The sequence below is a fragment of the Ammospiza caudacuta genome, chromosome 8 (assembly GCF_027887145.1).
Source record: "Ammospiza caudacuta isolate bAmmCau1 chromosome 8, bAmmCau1.pri, whole genome shotgun sequence".
NCBI lineage: Eukaryota > Metazoa > Chordata > Aves > Passeriformes > Passerellidae > Ammospiza > Ammospiza caudacuta.
In genome coordinates this window covers 25,193,645-25,206,079 of record NC_080600.1, presented here as the reverse complement: position 1 = coordinate 25,206,079, position 12,435 = coordinate 25,193,645, and the positions used below count along the sequence as shown (strand labels likewise).

The 12,435-nt window shown below is 43.9% G+C and overlaps 1 protein-coding gene across 2 annotated transcripts in view; it reads left to right on the top strand.

Moving 5' to 3' along the window:
- The first annotated feature begins 3,613 nt into the window (after positions 1 to 3,613).
- Positions 3,614 to 12,435, top strand: part of CERS6 (ceramide synthase 6) — a 91,339-nt gene continuing 82,517 nt past the window's right edge. For both annotated transcript variants that reach the window (XM_058809605.1, XM_058809604.1), the window contains exon 1: positions 3,614 to 3,858. In XM_058809605.1, coding sequence (XP_058665588.1) covers positions 3,689 to 3,858 — 170 coding nt within the window. In that variant the 5' untranslated portion in view covers positions 3,614 to 3,688. The remainder of the gene's footprint in view (positions 3,859 to 12,435) is intronic.

The following is a 12,435-nucleotide window of genomic DNA, read 5'->3' as shown; positions in this document are numbered from 1 at the left end:
TGTATTTTCGGTGCCATTACACAGAGCTCTGTTAGTGATTTGAATGCAGGGTGTGTTGTGGGTGATTGGGTGAAGCCAGACTGATCTCTTCAATACAACCCCACACACGAGTCAGGACTGGTGTGACTGGCCTGGCATAGGTTTTGTAATGAAGACTGCTGCTCTGTTAGTGTGATTCTTAGGTGAAATTATTAGAAAAGCTGGTAAAGCTAGTAGCACAAGAAGCTAGAAGCGAGCACAAAGCTGCCAGGAAGAAGGTAGAAGACAAGTTAGAAGAAGGGCAGCTCACTGCCATGACTTGCACTGCCACTTCCCCTGTGCCCATGGTCCTTCATGTTCCCCAGGAGGGCACAGAGCAGTCACACAACACCCAGGCAGTCCCTGGCCATGCTGCTTGGCACATCATTAGCAGTCTAATGACATTGACCTATGGAAATGGGACTGGCACCAATGCTTTTAGAAGTATCAACTTTTAGAAGTACACTTTTTTTTAGAAGTATACTTTTAGAAGTATAGCCATCTCTTCTGCTTAGGAGCAGTTCAGATTTGGGTAACAAGAAGTCTCAGTGCATTGTGTTATTGGCACCTCTGCTACCCAGTTCTTTAAAGGGACTGGTCCAGAGTCTTATCACAGTTGCCTATGTGCAAGCCTGATGCTACTCCAGAAATAGAGTAGACTAAATGAGATTTTTTAAAAAAAAATTGGCTAATTTTAAATTAGCAATCCTTTAAAATCAAGAGGTTTTTCTGCAGCTTCTCTTTTAGTGGTCAAACTCCTCCAGATGGACATCAATATAGCTCAAAGTCTTGAACTAGCAATGTGTAGGCTGTCAGTTTTCTTTTTTCTTTTTTGGAATGGTAACATAAGTAACTTTTGCAGAATCCATGTATCTGGTTTTGTTTAGTTAGTAGTAACTCTTGTTAGTAATTACAAAGTTCCCAGGCTTCAGCCCTTTTCCTTCTTTTAGGACAGCCAAGGTTTAGCACTATTGTGGAGTAAATTCCTTCAAGATATGGGACCACGGTTTTTAAGTTCTAAGGCTCCATTTTGTGGGGGGCTGGAAAGAAAAACACCGTGGTAATATCTCCCTTCAAAGCAGAATATTCAGTCATTTTTATTCCATAGTCATATCTTGGCTACAGCCACAGTTTGAATTCAATTAAAAGCTTTTAATTGGTCATCCTTCCAAACATTTCCAAACTGTCATTCACTTTCAGATGCATCTAGAGATCTATTGTCCTGACATAATTTTAGTCTAAGACAGAAGTCAATTACACTAATTGTTCAGCAGGAATTAACCTCTTATGCATCATCAGATTATTACTGTTGCTAGGTTCATTTTGCAAAGATCTTTCCTTTATCTGTACATAAGCAAAGCTAAGCACCAGCACTTGTGATTCTCAGTACTGACTGGGAAATAACTACTTTATTGGAATGAGAACAGACATGTATATTGAATGTACTTCTAAAACTGACTGGAATATTGAAATAGGCTGCAAAAAGATAGGTCACCTTCAGCTATGGGATAATGACACTGATTCTCTGATTAAAAATGGCTTTGCCATAAACACAATTATTAACAAAGTAAATGGTTGTCTGTGTGTTGACAGATAGTAAAACAATATCTAAAGAACTTTTAATCAAAGATGATGCTTCTGAGGTTGTTCTGAGGATGTGCCCTTATACCTCCATTTAAAACTCACTTGAGCACGTCCATTGAGAAAATGGAGCGATCTGGAGGATTTGAGAGGTGTATGTGTACGTGCAGGAGCCAGCTCAGGTGTATGTGAGAATGTGCTGAAAGACAAGCTCCCAAGGGAAATTCTAGGTGTTCTAGGAGTTCTAGGTCAGCTGGAAGAGAGATGAAATCTGACTGTGAGGACAAGGCAGAGAAGCTGGAAGGAAGAAGGATAGGCAATTTTTTGGTACTGGATAAAAGCACTCTTGATGATTTGAGCGAATGAATGTTTTCTTATGCTCAGAAAATCTTATTTTTATGTGAGGAAAACTTCATTAGGGATGTGGAACTCATGGTCTGCTTTCCCTCTGAACTGAAATTCCAGCAAAGCCCTGGATTTTGACGGGTCATGTCAGAGAAGAATCCTGAGACAAAGTGAGGGAAGAGCTGGGGCCAGGCAGATCTGGCAGTGGTGCTAGAACTCACACTTTTTTCCAGACAATTTGAAGGAGAGACTGTACTCTCTCCCCCAGAAGCAACCACAAGAACTGAATTGGAATAATAATACAGCCACTTAGGAAATTGTCTCATCAATAAAACAGAAACATTCACTGGCAGGTTTACCTGCATGGCTTGTCAGCCATCCTGCCAAAGCATTTCCTGAAACTTCCCTGAAATGTCCTGGATGGAAATTATCTCCATATACAGAAGTTGTTTGCTTCCTTTAAATTGATGCGGCATTTCCCACAGCATTATGTTTGACTTATGATTGTATTCAGCACAGAAATGTCAGCACAGACACGAGGAGCTGTGCAATTAATTTTTCAGGAAGGGCAAATAGAACCAGTGGGGTAAAAAGAGCAAGTTAGCATAAAACATAAAAGTGGGATGATAGAACTCTGAACTATGTGCAGAGGTCTGGGTCTCAGTATACAATAGCCTGATGGAAAGTATGATGATACAGTGAAGAAAACAGAAGGCATCTAAAATAAACTGCGGCAGGGCACAAAAACAGTGATGTTACAGGAGCTACTACTTCAAATAATTTTGTGTGTGCCAGGACCACTACACATACAGTCCTGTGGCTATAGCTATGCTAAAGCCTGCTGTAAAGTTTAATCAAATCATTTGTAGTTTTCCTCTTGCAGCATATCTCTAGCAAGACATGGCTAGATAAGGAATAGAGGTAAAAATCTATCTAAAACGAAAAAGGTTTTTTTTAGCCAGGAATGAAAATCTACAGCCCTAACCTCTATCTTGTTGCTGATGAGTCGTGTGCTTTTCCATGCCACATTTACACGTGTTTGCTGTACCCGCGTTCAGAGTGAAGTCACTGCATGTTTGAGGGTCCTTCCACCCGGGACAGCCCCGTTCCCGGTTCCCGGTTAAACACCTCAGCGGAGAGGGCGGGAGCAGCGCGCCGGGCAGGGGTCACTCTCGGGGACCGGACTGCGGAGGCCGATCCCGGCCCAGGTGGCTGTGCAGAATTCACAGAGAGCTTTTCACTGCTGCCACTTGCCCACTCCCACCGGGCAGCAGCCTTCCAGGCTGGCCGGGCCCCCGGCTGGGCGGCAAAGGCCGGGTGGGTGCCAGGGCGCGGAGCCGGCGGGCGGGCCCGGGCGGGCGCTGAGGCGGAGGCGGCCCCGGTGGGCTCAGCGCTGCTGCCGCCAGCCCCCGGGACGGGGTCCCGCTCGCTCGGGCCGCGTCACTTCGGTCTCGGGCTTCGGTGCGGCGTTTGGGCAGGGGAAAGGGGCGGGGGGAAGGCGGCTCCGGACCGCCCGGCGGGCCCCGAGCAGCGGCGGGAGCCAATGGGTGCCGGCGCGGCCGTGTGACAGGCGGGGCGGCCGCTGCCCCCGCCGGGCGGGGAACCTGCACGGCGGCGCTTGGCAGCATCATCCGCGGCTGCGGGGCTGACACACGCCTCCATCCTCCTCTCTCCCGGCAGCCGCTCACACGCGCCTCGCCGCGGGCGGAGCGGAGCGAGGGGCGCCGCGGCAGACAAAGCAAAGATGGCAGGGATCCTCGCCTGGTTCTGGAACGAGCGGTTCTGGCTGCCGCACAACGTCACCTGGGCGGACCTGCAGAGCACGGAGGAAGCCGCCTTCCCGCAGGCGGAGGACCTCTACCTCGCCTTCCCCCTGGCCTTCTGCATCTTCATGATCCGGCTGCTCTTCGAAAGGTAACGCCGAGCCCCCCGCGCCGCCCCGGGCTTGGCTGGGCTGGGCGGGCCCAAGGGCAGCGGCGGAGCTTTGTCAGCCCGGCGCCTTCCCCGCCGCCGCTGCACTGCCGGCCTTACCGGGCCCTTGCGTTATCCCTGCCCCCTCGGTCGGTCACGTAGCGGGCCCGATGCAGGAAGGTGGAGGGGTTCGAGAGGCAGCCGGCGCGCTGTTCCTGCCGCCTGCAGCGCGGCCCGGCGCGGGCGCTAGGAGGCGAGGTCTGCCCGGGAATGGGCGCAGCCCTCCCGCCACCTGCGCCGGCCGCGGCGGGCGGGGAGACGGGCCCTCGGGCACCCGTGCGGATCGGGGCGCCTGCCCGCGACCCTCGGGCTGCGGCGGGGCCCTGTCCGCCCCCCTCACGGAAGCTCGGCCAGAAGAGTGGCGGCCGGCCGCGGCGGGAAGCGGTCCCGGCAGCAGAGTTTGCCCGCGCCCCCGCCGCAGGGCCGCTGTCCGCAGCGGAGCCCGCGCTGGGTCCGGCAGCGCCCGGGAGCCGGGGCCGGCGACTGTGCCGCTGTCCCGCTGTTCAGCGTGGGGCCCCGGGTGGGAAGGGGCAGTTCTCGGTGAGCTGAGCAGAGCTGTGCGTGCCCAGTGCAGATGGTATCAGTGAGCGGTGCCGAGTGTCGGGGCACTCCTGTAGCTGTCGGAATGTGGAAGCTCAGTGGTGAAACGCGCCAGGCGCTGTTCATCTCTGAACCAAACTCACCGTTCTTCGAGGCTGCTGAACTCATTAACCACGTTTCACAAATACGTAAATACGTATATATGTGTATTTAAACATGAGGCGTCAGGCTAGCGGTCGGTCGGCAGGGATTTTCTGTGTTTTCTGTGCGTGTTCCCCATCCCAGCGGGTGCTGAGCAGGGGCCGCCCGGCGCGGGGGCAGCTGATGCCAGGCGGGTGCTCGCCTGCGCTCGCTGCTGCGCCCCTGACAAAGGTGCTGCTCCCTCAACAGCTGAGAGCAAAAGAGCGACTCCTTATGCCAACACCTACGTGTTTTCAGTGGTGTTTTCTTAGGCATGGTATTAGGGTAGTCAAGGAAGATAAGGAAGGACTGGTAGTTACTACATGCCAGAGAAGGGCTGTAAAGATACTTTAAAAATGATAAAAGATCTTATCTGCCAGGTACTGCTTCAAATTTCCTAAGCATTCCCTGTCCCTGGTTAGAACTTGCTTGTATGCCTAGCTTGGTTGAGAGGACCATATTTGTTTTGAAAAATAAGCTGTCACCGGCTGTTGTTATCTTCTGTGTTGCTTTACAGATTTACTGAACAGCAAAAATTGTCATCTGCCTGAAAACCTGAGGTTGTGAAAAGTTAATTGAAGCAATTGAGTTAAATACTGCAATATGGTTACAAGTGGAGTAATGAGTACAATTACAAGTATTTAGGTTATGTCAAATAATTAATCTTTTTTTTTGCAATCTGTATGATGTGTACTTCTGAGTGTTGAAAGCGGGTGCATGATATTGCATCTTGTCATCTGAACTGCAATAAGCATCACAGCAGGACTGTGTTTGACGGATGAACAGCTAGTCAGAGAGATAGTTTCAGCCTCAAGTTTAAGTCACGTTTCTGCTAATCCTGATGTGGCTGTTTGCATTGTAGAAGCTGCTCTGATTATGTAGTAGTTTGTATCCACTTACTTGGGTTATTTTTCTTCATTCATTTAAAGTAATGTTTAATTTTGCAATGCATTATATTTTAAGTGTTAGTTATACATATAGATGAGAATACCAGTATTTTTTAAATTCTCTTGTATTCATCAGGCAGATTTTGAAATTTATATCTAGAAGTGTGTTCTGCTAACCTGATTGTAGGTGAGAGACCTCCAAAGATGTTTTATTAACAATTACTTAGGTATGGAGTTTTTCCTTTTAAAATTAAAATCAATTTCATAACTCCCCTGTGAGAGTAGGATCAGGCTGTTTTGTGTGGGATTAATCCACATAGCATGGTACAACAGTGATTTTTCATGTAGAGCATTTTATTAAAGCAGCCTGAGCAAAAGCAACTGAACCTGTTTCCACTGATGAAAGCAGGGGGATTGTGTTTGACTTTGAAGGGGGGAAGGATCAAGCTTTATTATTGCTTATTGCTCATTGGTTTTTTCAGATTTCTGTGCTTTGGTTGTTGGGAGCTACAGAAATCCTTCATGCACATCATCAGTTAAAGGTCTGAAATGATGCATGATTTAGAAGGGGGAAGAGAGGAATATCTTTAAAACTGATTTTTTTTTCTTCTCTATATTAAAACATAGGGGTTTTTTAAACTCAAGTTGTGGATGACATGTGCTGCATCCTGCAACATACTTTTACAGATGTTTAGCAGCTACAGTGATAGCAGCTAAAGAAGAAATAAAATTAGATTCTGTAGCACATTTTAAAAACTTGCAGATTTATTTTAGATCTATCACTGTACTGTAGTGTTTGTAACATCAATGTATTGTCTATTTTGTTTTGTAAGATACCCTAACTCTAATACAGGTGCTCTTGTAATTCTGTACATTGGTAGGTAAGCAGACACAAGGTGTTAAGAATCTGATTGTGTTTTATATCCATTATTTTCAGACTGCTTCATAGCAGCTGACTGCTAGGCTGATGTAGTAGTAAGGTTTATTCCTCTGCTTCATAGGAAGGGTTACAAACTTCATGAATCCTCACAATAGTAACAAATACAGTTTGGGGGAGGTGGACTTTACATGTCTTTGCTTACGAAGTTCTTGACATGTTTGAGGGATGCAACTTGCCATGCTGAAAGTTGGTTTTATGTTTCTATTCTATATACATATGTATTTGTGTGTATGTGTTTGCAGGTGGAATTGAAATGATAGAACTTGGAAATTTTGTACATATACATGCATTAATTACAGAGTTAATCCAAGGAAGATTGATGTTGTTGTTTGTTGCTGTTTTGATGAATCAGCTAACCAAGACAAGAAAATAAGCTAGACACTTCTTTTTTTTTTTTTTTTTCCCTCCTTTCAAATGGGTTACTTTTTTATTGATTTCCTTGTCCTGCTATCCCTGACCAGCCCTCTTGAGTGAATGGAAAAGGTAGATTAGAACATTAATGGTATGTTGAGTCGCCTCAGCAAGTGGATGTGACGATGTTGAGTGCTCCTGAAATAAGCTTTGGTCTGAGGTACAATCTCAGAGCCATGAGATTTAGTGGATGTATCTGCTGAGGTTATCATAGTTATGGATGAGCTGTTAAAATACTTTAACAGCTTTTTTTCCCTTCCTTCTCATTCATCTTTCTTTAAACACAAAGTACATTTTAGAAAATAACATTAACTAAGCACAAAGATAGTATTACCTAGTAGTTTGGAAGATGGCAGAAGTTTAGCAATGCAGTCAGTAATGTGGGAACATATTTCCCCAGAGTATGTATCCATTTTGTGTGTATTACTATGTTTTTTAAAGGCATGTAACAATTGAGGATACCCCCTGTACTATACAATGCCTCCAGGTAATGTAAGTCTCTGTGTCCCTGGATCCTTTCCAGTTCTGCTGTGGCAGAAACAGCTTAAAGCTGAATTGAAACTGGTCTTACTAAGATCAGGGTGTTGTAGTTTTGACTGGCCTAAAAAAGACAAATAAACATCTGTTGTTCTGGGTAAATACATTTTTTCTTCTTTTGTTTGTGGGATACCATGGCTTTTCTCCCTCTGTGCTAGACCTCTCTGCTCAGAAGCAGCATCCTTTCCTAAACTCCTAAGCATCTCCTCTGTGAGGAGTGTGTGCTTATAAAAAAACTGTATTCACTCAGCAGTCAGCGTGCTTGGTGGACACAAAGCAAGAGGGTAACACTTCTGTTTTAGAGACTTCTCTCAAGGCAGAAATTGACTGAATCCTCCAAAAGGTTTCCTGGTAAAACAGATTTCTCATGTGGTCCAGCAATTTTCTGAGTCAAGTAGTCTGGTATTGCTTCTTTCTTTACACTTGGCTCACCTATTGCAGTTACTCATACTTCATGCACTGTAGTTGCACTGTGTTTTATTTCCCTCATCTTGTAAGCAGCAGTTTAGGCTCAGATCTAATGAAGTCACTCAGTGAATCAGCAAACTGCTTTTACTGCTTATATTGTAATCCAGCCTTGATGAGGAGCAGTCCTCAAGGTGATGCTGATATTCTGCAGCTGATGGAATGGCTCATAAGGTCAGAGGCAGCTTGATTATATATAGCAACAGCTGCACTGACTTGAGCTGAGCCAGCCACATCATTTACTACTACTCCAATCAAGCTACTGTAGACGTGAGCATATGGAAATTTTATTTGGCTTTTATTTGAAACTGCTTTTGTAATGATAATTCAGACTCAAAGGTTACCTCAGCTGATTTTCATTTAGTATGTCACAGTAGAATACCTAGTGGATCTGGGTGACATGATACAATGACTGTATGGGCATGTGTATATATATATTTTTGCTACCTATAAAAATTCATTCAGATGACAATACATAGTCTTATGAGTGTTTCTGGTGTGTAGTACAAATTCTGTGTATACGTACAAATTTTATTTTTTAAAATACCTAGTATCAGTGTTTTTTTACAACAAAAAAGAGGCTAGACAGGATACAAAGTTTGGAAGTGACTGTACTAGCTTTCTGTAGTTCCAGCGGCCCAGAACCTCATCTGGAGAGGTTGGGTGGGGCACTGATGGCTTTTTCTGTCAAAACCTTTTTCTAGGCTGTAATATTTATAGATTTTTTGCTTACTTCCCTGCGTGTTAGGCAAAATCCGATAATTCAGGTGTAATTCATTTGTATGTAAGTGGATGCATGTTCGGTTCTTTCTTTACCTTTTTTTTATAATTTTTTTCCATAAGATGACATGTAGGGCTTTTTCTTTTTGCTTGATTGCTATTTGCTAAATGCTTAATTCTGTTGAAATTGAATAGCATATTGAAATTGCTAACATGTATGAAAAGACAGACCCTGGAAATAAAATAACTAAAAGAATATTTCTTTTCAACTTTAAATCAACTTCATTTTTAAAAGTAACAATAGATCCTTAGCAGTAAATAGCTTGAAAATGCATTTATATCTTGCTGATTGTATTGTTCATTTCTCTGTGTTTCTTTAAGTTACTAATTTTCTGTCATTTATCTTTTTCTTTATATAACTGGTTTTTGTTTCCCAGGGTTGCAGGGGTGAGCTTCAGCCACTAACACTTGCAGACTAACACTTCCCAACAAAGGGGTTGTTTTACCTGGAGAGCTGCTGTCTGTCTTGGCCTGTCTCTTACCAGCTCAGACCAGTGCAGTGAGTGCTCGGGCACACTGGTGCTGCCACTGCTGGCTGGTACACATCTCTGCTGGGTAATGTGGCTTGTGTGTTCACACAGAGGCTTGGAGTGTTCCTTTAAAAGGAGGTGGAGTGGATAAAATGCACACTATTTGAATGTCCTTCGTATCAGGCCGTTCACAGATGTGTGTTGGCGTCGGTCTTAAAATTAGGAGTTAAATGGGAAATGCATGCTGAGCTCCAGAAGAGAATGCCATTAGAAGTGATTCCTAAAATATCCATGTGAGAGAAGTGTGACAGCTAAACCAGAGCTCTGCCAATGAAAGGTTTCAGTGACGGGTCACTAGTGGGTGCTGGGAGCCTGTTAGCGGGGTTTTGTCTGAGAGCAGGTTCCACTTACTGGTAGCAACTCCAGTTTGGTTCCTGCCTGGATTCCTGCAACCACGCAATTGGATCCAAATTACCTGTGTTGTGTCTCTTTCTGCTGCCCTTCTTCTGCCTCTGTCACTGATTAATAGGTGTTTGCTAAGGATTTATTTTTGGAAAAAGAATAGCTTCTGGTATGCTGCTACTTTCTACGTATCTGCAGACCAATGTCTTATTAGTCCATACCAAATATTTAGTAAATTAACACTTGTGATATTCTGTTCCCTAAAATCTATCTCTGTTCCTGTCAACAGGGTTGATGCCTGAGCTGAACAGTGTTTATTTGACTATATTTTGGGGGGGAGGTCTGTTCTTTTTTCTCAAGTTGGTAAATATCCCATGCGTGCCCTAGGCTGACAGTTTATTAGCATGTGGTGTTTCTGTGCCTGTCTAGAGATGGTCTTGGAGTTTGGAGAAGAAAGTTAAAATTACAGCATAAAACTATATAGCTTTTGTAAGTGATGTAACCTTATATAATATCAAGCTGTTTGCTTTAGACTGTGTTGACACCTGATGGACGATCAGATGTATGTGATGTGTATCAACAGTTCCTTGGAGCTGCTGGTCTAACACCTGGATTGCTTTGTGTCTCCCCCCAGAGTGACTTCCTTCACTCACTGGGCACTTACAGATTTTGGGGGGCAGCCAAGGGAAAGGAAGGGTCTCTGATCATGAAACATGTGAATCTCTGATTATTTGGAACACGAGGAATCACTAATGTCTTGCTTTAAAGCAAGCAAAGTTTCTGACAATCAGATGGGCTGAGAACTTCTGTCCTCTGGGAGGAAATGTTTTTAGCACATAGTCCTTGCAGAAGACCAACTCTGCACCATATGGTGTCCATCAGTTTATGATGATGCCTTTCTGGTTGTTCTGAAGTAGTCAAACTGCAGCCAGGGTGAGAGAACTGGAGTATTTAGCACAGTCAGCTGAAATCCTAGAGATGGTTTTCAGGTGGAACTGTAACACAAACTTGTGACTTCTGCACATAAAACAGAGAGTGAACTGTATTTTTTTTTCCCTATGTAGTTAATACCTCTCTTAATAGCAAATTCTGCTGTTGTGAAACTTTAATGTTTCTGAGCAATTGTAAAGCCTCATGTAACTATTACTGATGTAGCACAATCAAATTTCAACTCTCACGTAATTGTACAATTAGTAAGAAAATTTAAGAATTGTAAAGGAGTATAACATCCCATTAACCATGTCATGTATATTGGCTATTAATCCAAGTTATGTTTTGCACAGGGAGGAATGAAATGCTAAGGGTCTCCAGACTACCTTGTATTAATGAAATAACATTCAGGTTCACTAACCTAAAACTAATTTTAATATTATAAATGATGCACATTAAAGTTTGGTCTGAAGTGATGAAAAGCCTTCTCTGTGCTCACAGGTCACACTAGGATAGTTACAGCAAAATACCTAGATCACTTGTATTTTTTCGCAGTGCAAATGCAGTAGAAGCTTCCTTTTAATCATATCTTCACTGTATTGGTTTCTCCTGTATGGATGAGGGCAATAGCCTATAGTACTGTATTAAAAGAAATAAATCTTGCTGACATAGTGAACAGTGGTGCACAAACAGAGGTCAGAGCTTAGAATGTGTTCATTGGCATAAAATCTTACGCTCTTGAGGCTATTTGAGTATTTTGTGCTCTCAGTAGTGTTTATCATTTGCAAAAGCTAGTAGCTCTATTTTTATAAGCAGTGAAATAACATAACGTGGTGTCATCAAATCTACTCACTGCCCATTTGCCATCCTCTGAGGTAAACTTAGTATTTTTTAGTTCTGCAAGCAGAAAAAGCCTCAATTTTGATTTAATAAAAATGATGCTGAAATCCTCACTTCAGTATTGGGATCTCTTCAGTCCCTTTTCACTCTGTTCATGACTGATTTCAGTTCTATATGACATTGAGGAAGTTCAGATACCTGAACTTTGGTTGGGACTGCTGTTTACCATGTCTGTGGGACTCCTGTCTTTTCACTGACAATACAGTGGAAGTGAAGACTACTCTGAGTTTATACTTTCCTAAGGTGTTTGACAGAACTCTAAACTATGAAAACTGCTTTTGTACCAATACTGTCTACCTTGAAATGGTACAAACGAGCTAAACTGCCTAGACTAATGAGAGATGCTTTCCTGCAGTGGCAGGGAATTGCTTATTTGGAAATAAGACTGTGCTCTATAGCTCAAAGTAAAGAGCTTACTCAAAAGCAGTCCCTGATCACAGAAGTAATGTGAAAGGAAGATCAGTGGTGTGTTGTAATATCCCTTGTGCTTGCTCTTCCTCGTGTCTGTTGTGACTGTGTGATGTGTGTATTGCTGAGACACAGTTGCCTCCATAGTTAGAGATAGACTGCTTGGTGTGCTTTTTGAGGGGATTGCCCAAACAAGGTGTGTTCCTTAAGGTGCACAGAAATTCGCCTTGATATGGCAACTGCTGAAACACTGTAAGCGGGCAGTGTAAAGGTGGAATGCTAGTGTAAGCCAGTGGGCGTTACAGTGTGACAAAGCAGACAAAATTAAATGTACATGAAATGAAAGTGAGCTCAGAAATTTTTGGGTTGGTGGGTGAACTCAGGTAGTACTTCTCAACCAGGAGGAGACCTGTTCAGCTGGAGGGTTCCAGTCTCTCATCAGCTGACTATCAGGGCTGCAGCTCTCCTGAGCTCTGCTGTAGCAGATGAGACCAGTGCTTTGTCAAGACCAGAATCCCCTTACATCTTGTAAGACCAGTTGTTTCTGTTGAAAACAAAGTTCTAAGAAATGAGTGAGTCATGAATATGTGCTTGTTGACCAGCTTTTCTGCATTTGTCCATTACCTTTTTCCACTTCAATACTTGTGGTTGTCCAAAGCATGCTGCTGGA